General features: G+C 36.0%; 1 protein-coding gene across 10 annotated transcripts in view; it reads left to right on the forward strand.

Annotated features, from left to right (window-relative positions):
• magi2a (membrane associated guanylate kinase, WW and PDZ domain containing 2a) overlaps positions 1–13073 on the forward strand; it is a 239346-nt gene that overhangs the window by 218607 nt on the left and 7666 nt on the right. For 8 of the 10 annotated variants that reach the window (XR_004342637.1, XM_032589208.1, XM_032589211.1 and 5 more), the window contains 5 exons: positions 519–704; positions 1527–1743; positions 3128–3332; positions 4727–4879; positions 9382–9520. Coding sequence is in view for 9 of the 10 variants with exons in the window: in XM_032589208.1 (XP_032445099.1) it covers positions 519–704; positions 1527–1743; positions 3128–3332; positions 4727–4879; positions 9382–9520 (900 nt within the window). In the remaining variant the exon portion in view is untranslated. Of the gene's footprint in view, positions 1–518; positions 705–1526; positions 1744–3127; positions 3333–4726; positions 4880–9381; positions 9521–9760; positions 9850–13073 lie in introns of all 10 variants that reach the window. The other 2 variants (XM_032589215.1, XM_032589210.1) reach the window with 2 other exon arrangements.

The raw sequence follows: 13073 nt of genomic DNA on the forward strand, positions 1-13073 counted from the left end.
AACTGAAGAGGTTAAATGAACATGATGGTTAAATGATGCAGAATTTTTCTATCCGATTAATCAATTAATGGTCCGAATAATTGATAGAATAATCGATTACTAAAATAATTGTTTACTGTAGCCCTACTTTCTTGCAGTTTTTGGTTTGTCCAGGATCCATACTGCTGTAAAGCTATGGTAAACTTATGTATTTCATATTGTAAAATGTGCGTGGAGGTTGGAGAACTTCGGTATTTTAATTCTGGCTGAATAAAAGTGAAGCAGGTCTCTGTCTCGCTCATCAATAATCCAAGCCCTCCCACTGCATGTCAGTCAGACACATCTTCACCCCTCTGCTGCGAGCATCAGCGCTTCGCCCACATGCATGAAAATATCCTGGAATTCTTACGTAAGCTTCCAGTGAAAAGCAAAATGAGCGAGGCAGAGACATGCTCACTCATTCAGGCTGTGAGGTTTATGCAGTCAAAGACGGGAGCAGTCCTTTCGAGTACACACTCACCTGCGTCCAAACCCAACAGCTGTGCCCCATAAAATCGGCCGGATCATCGAGGGCAGCCCGGCTGACCGCAGCAGGAAGCTGAAGGTGGGAGACCGGATCCTGGCAGTCAATGGCCAGTCCATCGTCAGCATGCCGCACGCCGACATCGTCAAGCTGATCAAGGACGCCGGCCTGAGTGTGACTCTGAGGATCATCCCACAGGAAGGTAAGAAAACATCAACACACACAAAGTCAACATTCGGGAAATGTTCTCCTGTTTTTTAATGTTATGCTAAATTCACATTTTGCATGTTTTTTTACTTCCATTTTGGTCTCTACTGTTTCTAAAAACAACTCAACTGCTTAAAATAACCATCTAGCATTTTCTAAGGCAATAAGGTAATATTTTTTGGTGCCTGGAAAATGACCCATTTCAGAAACCTTCCAAATGTAAAGTCACAAATCAGAGAAGCCCAGCCTGTTACTTAACAACCACAGTAGAGTTCCACCCGTTACCTAGCAACCCAAGCAGAACTTCAGCACATTTGGTCAGCTAGTTTTACCGCTGTATGCGCTGTACAATGGCTGCTGGAAAAGACAACCGTTTTGTTGTTGATTGAAACCACTTGCTGTTTTTTTTGTTAGAGGCTCCAGTTGTACTTTTCAAAGATGCATGATTGTATAATTGCGTATCTGTTTGCTGCCATTTTCATGTGGGAATGTAAACGTTGAGTTGTGGGTCGTGGCCAGCAACAGCTTGTTTGGATTTAAAGTGACAGGATGCATTAGCAAATTAAGGTTTTTGTTATTTGTAAAACCATTGTCAAAGTATAATTGCACAAGATACTCTACATTTTACCGCAGTTGTAAGATTTCTTTTTTTGTGTCGGAGTTCTCCTAACATTACAACTTTATTCTCGTAATATTAAGACGTTATTCTCGTGTTACTATGACTTTATCCTCATAATTTTATTTATTTATTTAGCCTGGCTTTGATACACTGTCATATATTGCAGTGTTTTCTCAAAAAAAAAATTTTTATTCGCAGAGCTCAGCAACCCTCCGTCAGCAACAGCCTCAGAGAAGCAGAGCCCCATGGCTCAACAGCACAGCCCAAAGGCCCAGCCCAACGCTGCAGCCTCCCAGTCCAACCCAGCGGCAGTAGAACCTCACCCCTCTGCTGCTCAGCCCAACCCAGCTCCCCATCACAGCCCTGTGACCCAACTTCCTGTTCCTCCTCCTCAGACCTACACCCACGACGGCAGGTAGAAAAATATTCCAGATTGTAAAACATTTTTTAATGCATATTTCTAGGTTGGTCTTCTATGAAAACAGTTGAAACCAGATTTTTTGATTAGCTAATTTTTCTATATGAATGATGTTTTAAGCTGTATGATTGGGTCACATGTTGTTGGTGTCTTTCCACAAGCTTAGGTCTTAAACGATTAATCATGAGTAATTGATTCTTGAAATAATCATCGACTAATTTAGTAGTCAATTAATGGTTAATGTTAGTATACAGACTCAGAAAAAAGGCAAATTGCTGGACGATTAACATTCTCAGAGCAGTAATTAAGTCAAAATTGTACACAAATATGTACTGTACATGTTGTATTTAAGATTTTTTTTAAATCCCCTGTCTGGATCTATGTTTTACCAAAAACTTCTGAAGTGGCATAGTTTAGCTTCACCTGTAATATTCTGTAAAATATTTGTTTCTTTGAATATTTTAATAATTTCTAATGTTGTGTAAAAAAGGCTTAACTGACAAATATGCAGAATGTGGCCATTTCTTTTATTCGATTAATCGATTAATCATCAGAGAAATAAATAGAATAATTGATAACTAATATTATTTGCAGTCCTAATCAAGCATCTTGCGTTGTTTTTATAGAATTTTGACCCATTCCTCCGGACAAAAATATTGTAATTAGGACAGGTTCTTTTGCTCTGTCCACACATTTTCCATTGGACTTTATTTTTGCACTGTACCCTCACCTATTCACAGACTAACAAATTTGTGGACACAATGCTACTTGACATGCTTTTGGTTGGTGTTTGCAAAGCAGCCAATCCAAGAAAACTACTTCTGTTCCTTGTCACCAATTGGCTGTTCCTCCAAGACTGGAAATAAGGAAGTCTGTAGGAATTAGCTTCTGTTGTATTGCTAAAACAGTTTCTGCTGTTCATTTTGAAGTATATTTGATTATAAGCGGAATATCAAGTATTCAATGTGTATGTAAATATCTGAGTTCATACAGTGTATGTGAGCATCGGATTTAAATGCAGACATTTTATCCTTCCTTGTGCTATTCTATATATTTCCTCCTTTTTGCCATTTTAAATGTCGCCTTCACTCTCCATCACACTCTGTCTTTTGCTTTTTAACATCACTTTACTTTTAGAGACTACTAAATCATTTATGGTGGATGTATTGCTTCTTTAAAAAGATGGGTTAAATATTTAACCAAGAACTACAAAGTTCTAAACCGTCACAGTCATTGATATATTTTTATTAACATTTCATGGGATTTTTGCTGGAGGAAAACGCTTAATTTCCTGAGTCTAGTCAGTTTTTTCTGGTTTCCATCAGAAATAAGCATTATCTATTTCCTCAGAGGTCTTCCTTCAGTCTGGGGTGTCTGTTAGTTACAGATCTGAGGTGAAGGCCAGACAAGACGTTAAACCAGACATCAGACAGCCTCCTTTCACGGATTACCGGCAGCCACCGGTGGATTACCGGCACCCTCCTGTGGCGGACTACAGGCAGCCGCCCACGCTGGACTACAGACATCCACCGCTGCTGGACTACAGGCCGTTTGCCATCCCAGACTACAGGATGCCTCCAGTTCAGGTAAGAAGGCAAAAACGGTTTTATTTTCTCCAATATACTGGATTTATGTTTGCCTTGTTCCAGACACTCACCATTTAAAGATCAGTTATATTTTTATTTTTATTTTTTGCATTTGTAATGAAAACCCCTGTTGGTTATCATTAATTAGGACATTAACTAAAGATTATTCTGTCAATTAATAATTAAAAATAATTGTCATATTCTGTACATTTTCCATTAAACCGTTAAGCCTTTTTATACAATAAAAGAAATACTTTAAATAATACAACTAAACAAATAATTCAATTCATTTTTAAATACGAAAATATATTTGCATAGAATGCAATAACAAATCATTCCTTAAATATATGTTTGATAATTTGTTGCAAAGAAAGCATCTAACAATTATTGAAGTTGTCGATTAATCGATTATAATGACAATTAATCGTTTAAACGGATCTAACAGATCAGAAAATGGAATGTTTAAATTGTTGACTGTGTGTTCTATGACTTTGTATTTTTGTGTTTTTATGACTTGCAGCACTTCGAACTGCCTTGTTGCTGAAATAAGTGATACAAATAAATCTGATTAATTTATTTATTGATCTGCAGCTAGAAATACTTTTAACATCAGCACAAAAGTTCAGTTTTATTCTGTTTGGTTTAACATTAGTACAATGTAGGACTTATGTCTTGACTAATTTATGTATTAACCAATTAATATTTGGATAGCAAAAGTTGCTTAATAGTTTTAACAGAATTTGAACCAAGTGAAGCTAAAACTGCCATTTGAGCATTTTGGATAGAGCAGATTTTATTCACAAATATTATTCACAAGTTTTAGGGCTGAAACGATTAATCATAGTGAATCGGTTATTGAAACAATTGTCATTTAGTAATCGGTTAATCGTTAACTGAGATACAGACTCAAAAAAGGCATTTTGTTGAAACAAAAACAACATATCCAGAGCACTAATTAACACAAAACTGTACAAAACATATATACATTTTGGTTTTAAGATTTAAAAAAATACCATTGTCTGTGAATATGTTTTAGTCAAAACTCTTCAAATAAGGCATAGTTTTAGCTCCATGTTCAGATTCACTAAAAGAATGCTATGTTACTGCTTTTTAGGTAATAAAATGTTTTCTTGGAACAGTTTTTCATCTTTCAATGTATTTTAATATTGTATGAAAAAGCTTGAGTGATTAAATGAATAATCTGTAGATCTGTTTAACCAGTTAATCACCAGAACAATCGATTAATCGTTACTTGCGGCCCTACAGGTTTTAATTGTTTCCTAACATTTTCTCATCTATCATTCTCAAATTCCTCAGAGTATTTCCGTCCTTTTCATCACATTTATAAACAAACAGAACTAAATCCAACCGTGTGTGACGGGGGCTCGTTTCAGCTTTCGCAGGACTTCGACTATTTCACAGTGGAGTTGGAAAAAAGCATGAAGGGCTTCGGTTTCAGCATCCGAGGAGGGCGGGAGTACAAGATGGACCTGTTTGTCCTACGGCTGGCGGAGGACGGACCGGCCATCCGCAACGGGAGGATGAGGGTAAGCTTGATGATTTTTTATTTTTATTTTATTATTTATTATTTTTATTATTCGAGTCGTTTGACAAAGCTTGTTTAAAGGTTAAGCTGCTTTCTATCCATCTGGATTACATGGCGGTCACTCAGTGTAATTGTGCGATGCTATCAAAGCTACTGCAACAACTTTTCTCATGTCATATTAAAACCTCCGGATTTTTCTCCTCCCATATTTCTAAAACTCATCCCTCCGCTACATGTGATCATACTTAGCTCAGCTTATGAGTTTCCGCAGTACCTCACTGCAAAAAAAAAACACAAAATCTTGCCAAGTATTTTTGGTCTAGTTTCTAGTGCAGATATCTTGGTATACTTGAAGTAAGACAAAACTAACTTTCCATTGTACAGCGCATGCATCGGTTAAACTAGCTGACGGGGTGTTCCGGAAGTTCCGCTGGGGTTGCTAAGTAACGGGGCTTGGCTTGGCTGGGGTTGCTAGGTAACGGCGTAGTGCCTCTGGAATGTAGCACCAAAAAACATTAACTTATTGAGAGGTTTTTTAGCAATTGGGCTGTTTTTTGTTTTCAGTAAGAAATAGAAATTTGTTTTAAGTAAGTAATTCCTTAACATTGATTAATAAGTACTAGCTGTAAGTGAAATATTCTGCCATTTTATTTTTTAAAAAGTAGTTTTCCCATTTTATAAGTGAAAATGTCTTGTTCTACTGGCAGATTATTTCCCTTATTTTACCTTTTTTATCAATATGAAGAAATTATTTACTTAAAATAAACTTTTATATCTTGCTGAAAAGTTACTTGTAAGTTTTGTCTTTTTTCTTAGTGTATTAAGGTATTTACATTAGAAACTAGGCCAAAAATAATTAAGATTTTGTGATTTTGCTGTGTTCAAAGTAATACTGAGTTTACAATGCCAGAAAAAACCATAAAAAACAGCTGTTATATTGACTTATCATGCTCCATCTCCGGTTTGGACATTTTCTGATTTACTGCTACCGAAATATATTAAAACTTCATCTGCAGCTTCTTTGCTATCTGTCAACCAACTCAAGCCTCTGCTCTCTGCTTCCTTTTCTTGTATGTTTTACAACTTTTATGCTTTGGGCTGATGGCCCTGGTATGATCTACATTGCTTATCTGTAATGAACCTGTCAAAGATAATGTGTGCAAAATGCCCCCAAGGGAGGTATTACTCTCCTTCCTGGATGCTGCAGCCAACACAGTCCAGCGAGCCTGGAGGGAGGTAGGCTAGCGGACAGGGAGGAATCCCTTTGGGGGGCTACTTAAAGTCAACTCACAAGCTGCTGTGAAATATGATCATATGGGAATACGCACTGCATTGAGCAAGAGTCTAGAGTTGTCTTGAAAAATACCTAAAAGAGTGGCAGTTTAGCACCAATCTGGGGAAATCCATCTATCTATCCATTCATCGTCTTCAAGATGAAGACTTGAACAGCTTAGGATAAGTTTATTATACATAACATGTTCATTACGTTTTTGCACAAAATCAGAATGAAATGATTTAGGGTCTCTTGTCACTTTAAATCCAAATAAGCTGCTGTTAGCCACGGCCCCAACTCAACATCGACACTCACTCGTGAAAATGGCTGAAAACAGATGCGCAAATATATAACCATACGTCTTTGAAAAGCAGTAGTGGAGCCTCCTGCACAACCAACAAGAATGCAGCAAATGGTTTCTGGATGGTAAGTCAACAACAAAACACTTGTCAGCACATACAGTGGTAAAACCAGCTGACCAGATGTCCTGGAGCTTCGCTGGGGTTGCTAGGTAACGGGAGCTGGGCTTGGCTGAGGTTGCTTGGTAACGGCAACCTGTAGAATGTGACACCAAAAAACATTAACTTATTGCCAAAAAACATCTGTGTGTATTTTTTTATTTATTTGTTTTTAAGCCCTTGGGCTGTTTTTAGAAGATATACACCGTGTTCCAAATTATTATGCAAATTGGATTAAAGTGTCATAAACATTAAATTTTTTGTTGTGCTATTAAATTTTAAAAAACGTGCAAAATGTCAATTTTAGACAATAGGCCGCCATTTTGTTTTCACTTTCATTCATCATTATTGTATGTTTTTATTTATTTATTAATAATGTCTCACTGTGGTTCACCCAAAGCCCTACAAATGTTTTTTTATTCATTTTCAAACTGATAGATTTCAGTGACTTTTTCCTTTGTCTGCAGCTTTTTCTCTGTCAACCAACTCAACCCTCTACTCTCTGCTTCCTTCTCTTCTATCTTTTACAACTTTTACTCTTTGGGCCATGAGCCCAAAGAGTAAAAGTTTAAGGGAAACTGCTTATTGTAAGTTTTCCTCTATCTGCACTGTCTTGTTAATGTGTTTTGTTTCCTGGTCTTGAATTTCTTCAGTTTGGTTCATGTTGTGTTGCTTTTTGACGTCTTCCAGGCTACTTCCTGCTGTCATGCAGTTTTTTTTTTTAGTTAATTCCTGATTTTTACAAGTCGAGCAGTAATCAGACTTGGCTGCTGCAGCTTTTCTAAAACAAGCAGTTTATCACAGTAAATTCCTGATTCAGTAAGAAGAGCAATTACTTTTTCATATCGGGAAAGGTTGTTTCGGATGGCTTTTCCTCTTACTAAGCAAAATTCAATTTTGCATTTACTCTGGTTAATTCTGCCTGAAACAAAACAAACTTGTTTGGGCGTAAACGCCTTTTGGTTGCTCTGGTAATAAATTAAAAGTAAGTATTTATAATTTTTGAGTAATTTTTGGTTTTATTGTTTACATTAAGTTGAAAAACATTACCTGTAGTGATTTAAAACACACTGAGGAAATCATATTAATCTAAAGACTCCAATCTGTTGAGAGGAAATAACCACTGGTAAAATTTGTGCAGATTTTATTGCTATCCTAAGACATACTTATAATAAAACCCTCTTAATTTTCAAGTCACGTCATCTAGGATCAGCATTAGCCTGGTCTTTATTTAACTTGCATTTCCCTCTTTCACTAAGATGAAAATTGAGATTGCTCTGCTGTTTGGAGGTCAGGATTAATGAGTAAATCGTCCTGCCTTCCTCCCCTTCCCGCCTCACTCCAGACCACCGTAATGGTACCTAATATCCCTCCTCCCTCCTTTGAACCAATTCCCCTCCTGACTTTTAAATTGCTCCGAACATTACGGGATGAGATCTCCATTTGTTAGCATAATTGTACTTCACGTTTTGTCCTGTTCCCAATGAATCCCCCCATTAGTCATCCTCAGAGCTGAGAAGTGTCAAGTGCATCAGGGACTGGGCCAGAACTTATATTCATGGATGATAATCAAAATGCTGCAGCTTCTGTCACCAATTATTTTACTCATCTTTGTAACTTTTTTTGTTTTAAGGAGCAAAATAATAGCAACAAAACCTCGAGGGAAGTAGTGTCTGCTTATTGTTAGTTTTCCTTCATCTGCACTGTCTTGTATCTGTGTTTTGTTTCCAATAATTTCATCACTATGAATGCAAGAGATGCTGGGGTTCACCAGGTTACATTTTTTTCTTTATATTTATACAATAACTTATACATATTCTTTCACCAGATCAAATCCTTTAAGAATCCACTTATTTCCAACCAAGTTTATTCAATTCAAACTGTATGTCGTCATTTGCTGGATGATAAATTGTCCCAGGTGTCATTGCAATAAACAATAATATTGTTGTTTTGAGACCATTTTCAAGTGACATAATGCAAGAATACATTCTCAAAGATCAATAATCAACTTTAAATTCTAATTAACATTTTAACAGTGGAACTGGAAGACATTTTAAATATCCAAAATAAATAAACAAAACCAAAACAAGAAATCAAATTAATTTTGAAGTCACCGTAAACAAATTTTAAATGGCGAGTTGAGACCAAAACACCAGACTGGAGAAAAATGATAAATCATGCAAATGGAAATTATTGAGCACATTTTAATTTATCATGCAATTAATTTATTTATTGCTTATTCCATTTTAGTCCAAATTCACACAACTTCAGTTGTTTTCTTTCTTTTTTCGGTGTAATCTTTTACACAATTTACTGTTTAATCTGCAATGCAGATTTCTGTTTCCACTTGGTCAAAAGATCTAAAATAAAAACAAATTTGCTGTTTGCTTAACTTGTACCATTTTCCTAATATTGAGGAAAAAGTTAGTATTTAAATGCTAACCTTTCATATTGTTATGTTAAAAGTTTGGAGAAGTAGAAGCTGGTTTGAGCCAACATTTGTCCCATTTTCCTCACAGTTTGGGATATTTTAGGAGGTAAAATATTTCCACTCTGCTTTGTTCAGTCCCCAGCTTCTGCAGGAAAACTTTCTTACTCCCTGTGAGATATTTCTAAGAAACTACAACAATACTTCCAAAGCACAGTTCGCATTTCCCACAACAACCAATTAGCTGGCTAACACATTAAATAAAGAGCGCTCTCCTCACCCGAAATGTTTCCCTCTTTCCAGCTGTTTCTTACAACTCCCTTATCTTTTCGTCTGACATCCAGGTCGGGGACCAAATCATTGAGATCAATGGGGAGAGCACCAGAGACATGACCCACGCCAGGGCCATCGAGCTCATCAAGGTCGGGGGCAGACGGGTCCGTCTCCTCCTGAAGAGGGGGACGGGCCAGGTCCCAGAGTACGGTGAGTACCTGGAGGACATCTGCATCATTTCTCTCTTTTTAACACTTCAACTGTATAATCTTACTTATTGATAAAATATTCTGGCATGCATTTATATCCATAATAATCTGTCTTTTGTATTCTTTAATCTCAATAATAACTGCTTCCTTTTCTGTCTTGACTAACACTAGCTTATTTTCTGTCCATTTCAGTGATCTATCACTAATTGATTGGTCTAGGTTGTTACTTCCCCTTCTATAGGAATGGTATCTTCCAGTCTCTCCATGTGCATGAAAAGTGACAAGCATGGCTCCCCCTATTTCTTCCTAATGGGCCACTCTAAAGACACGGTTTGTTACCATACCAATGTTTTCTCTTCACTTAACCCTGCCTTTCTGTGTTGTTCCGTTGTGTGTTGCTGGTTTTTGTCGTTTAACCTGATTTTAAAACATAATCCTGCCTCTGAACTAGGGGCTGAAACGATTAATCATGATTAATCGCAAACTAATCTAGCACTCAATGAATCATTAACAAGAATACACAGGCTCTAAAGGCTATTTGATGAAAAAACAACACACTGAAAGCAGTAATTAATCCAAAACTGTACAAAAAAATATATAAATTGTGCTTTTAAAAGAAAAACAAAAAACTTTGTAAGTATGTTCTACTCAAAACATTGTTTTAGTTTCATCTGGAAAAAATCATGTATCTAGCACTTATCTAGCACTTTCTATCCAATTATAAATTGGATAGTTAATCCAAAAATAAACACATCAGCTCTACAGCTTATTGTAGAGACTTAAAATTTTCACATCTTGGTGTCAAGCGTTCATTGAATTGTTTATTTGTATCTATTAATGTATGTTTATTATTGTACAAATAGCCTAAAGTCAAAAATCTGCAAAATATTTCCCTTTTTGTAATCAGATTAATCGATTAATCATCTGAATAATCAACAACTAAAATAATTGTTAACCTAAAAACACCCAAAAATGTTATTTTTCTGCTTTTAATGTAATCAAGAAAGCTCCAGGAGGTTGTAAAAATCTGTGAATGTAACTTGCTTCATTACTGAAACATGAATCAGCCTCCAACAGTTTAAAAAACTCAATCTGAACACAGCTGTTCAGCTAAAATCAGCTGAACAGTTTATCACGATGTTATGATATTTAACATCATAACATCCACTATGATGTTAAATATCATAATGGATTATTTACAAAGTAAAATCAATGAACAGTTTGAACCAAGCCTTTGAAGGAACTTTTTTTTTTTTGCAACATTGCCAGTAATTCGGATTCCCTACTGTCTCGTGTGGCTTCATCATCAGTGTAATACTCACTTTTTTCCAAAAGAAAGGTCATATGAATTTGTTTTTTATATTTTAAACACAAGATATTTCAGAATAAAATTTATTTTTTGGTACAGATGTGGACTTTTCAGCTAATTTTGAGGTCAGTTCTTTTGGAAATCCCTTCTAGCCTTCTTTTAAACCCAGTTTGGATCAATGTCCAGTTAAAACCACCAACTGTGTGCAAGTTTCAACAGTTAAACCAGAACCATCAAGGTTTAAGATGATCATAAACTGGAAGCTGCTGGGACACCATTATTATAACGACCCACCTTCAAACCAGTCTGACCACAACCTGTGAGAAACCTGGACAAGATTCTGACCTAAAACTCACATTAAAACTGGTTTTAGGTTAAATTTAACAGGTTGACATTAAACCTCTCGGCCTTCCCAAAGCCCCTTAGCTTTACCCCGTTTTAAACTGGTAGATTAATCTGAAAAATCTGGTCATTTCCATGAAAACCAACCCATTTGAATGAACTCTACTAATGCCAGAACTGGTTGGATGTCACAGCAAAGGGAGAAATAATGCAGAAAAACAGTTACAGAACAACTCAAAACTACTTTTTCTCGCTCTCTGTCAGCTAAGCTACACGCAGACTCGTTGCTATGGCAACTGACAACAACGCCACTATGTGTTTCATGATTCAACACGAAAAAACAAACTCTCAAACATTTCCCAAACAAAGAATAGAACTTTCAGTTCGTTACAGTTTTATATTTTTAGGCTTGATGTTTATTTTATGATTATTAATAAGTGATCGCTGTGGTATATTAGCTACCGTTGCTATTAGCTAAGCTAACACAGCGGTGGTTGATCAGCTAATTTAAACAGCTGCTCTACTGATGATCTGTTAGAGTTGTTTAGGTTGCCTTTTTTATTTTTTAACTGAACCAAAACACACAGAATTACACATCACATCTACATGTTACGTTTGTCATAGTCAAGCTAGCACACTTCCTCAGCATTTATTTTAAAACTAAAACTTTTTCCTGACCTTGTTATCTAGTTGTCGTAGTGTTAATAATTAGTAGCAAATTACTGTTTCCCTTTTTCTTTAATATATCAAGTTAAGATTTAGCACGTTATTTTGACAACTTAACAGCTAAAACCAATGCTAGTCATCGTTAGCGAGCAGCTTTTTGGATTTTGCTCAAGGCATTCATATTTGAACCTCTAGAGATTATTTAGATTTTGAGCAAATCATACACCCACTTGTTTTTAAACTGCTATAATCTGAAAATGTCCGCAGCCAGAGAAGAAAAATGACTTTTTCACACCTCTGTTTGGATTTACATTGTGTTTAATAACACATCTTGTGGGGAAAAAAGTCTTGAAATTATCTACACACACTTGTTCCATTTGGCCTGAGCTCAGACATAAACAGCATGTGGGCATTAATCACATCCATAAAGCCGGAGTCTGGATCTGCAGAGATTTCATGGCTGCAGGTGGGATTTGTGTAAAAGCAGTAAAAAGATTTTAAACAGGCCGTTATTTAAATGCATGCACCTGCAGCCTCTACAGGTCCTTTCAGCACCTGCTTACCTCCAGTCCAAGTTTCCCTTCCCACCAGCCTCATTGTGAATCTTAATATACATAACAGGGAATTAGGGCAGCAATGTTTTTGTTTGCTGCTGTAACATTCAGTGAATTTGGGTTAGACTCAGAAAATTAAAAGGAATAAATTCTGTAAATATTTTTTATCTGTAGGCACATTTCCATCCTCACTTGAGTTAGAATAATCAGAGTAAAATTATTACTAGCAATTTTCTTACAGCAGATGTTGTGTACAACACAAAGTATTTGTCTTTTTAAAACCAAGTTTAAAAAATAAGTAGACCTACATTTATCCAGACTTTAGTTAATCTTGGTTAAATATAGAAATCATTTTTGAAAGAATGTGACCCAAATCCGGTACTTTGTAACTGAAAAAACATGTCACAATAACAAATTTTGATGGATTGTCCAAGAAATTATTGGAATAAATGATAATATTTAATGCAATTTTCAACTAATAAGTCAAGCCAAAGTTTATATTTGTAGCACATTTACAACCTCAGCTGACCTAAGTGGTTAAGCTTGGTGAAAAATAATAAGACAATTATGAAATTGGCTGAAAATACCCCAAAAAACTAATATAAATAGAAACTAAAACATACTTAATTTCAACTGCAGCAATCCCCCTCCTTCCACCCCCCCACCCCCCCAAAAAAAATTAA

Source organism: Xiphophorus hellerii, chromosome 17 (genome assembly GCF_003331165.1).
Source record: "Xiphophorus hellerii strain 12219 chromosome 17, Xiphophorus_hellerii-4.1, whole genome shotgun sequence".
Taxonomy (NCBI): Eukaryota; Metazoa; Chordata; class Actinopteri; order Cyprinodontiformes; family Poeciliidae; genus Xiphophorus; species Xiphophorus hellerii.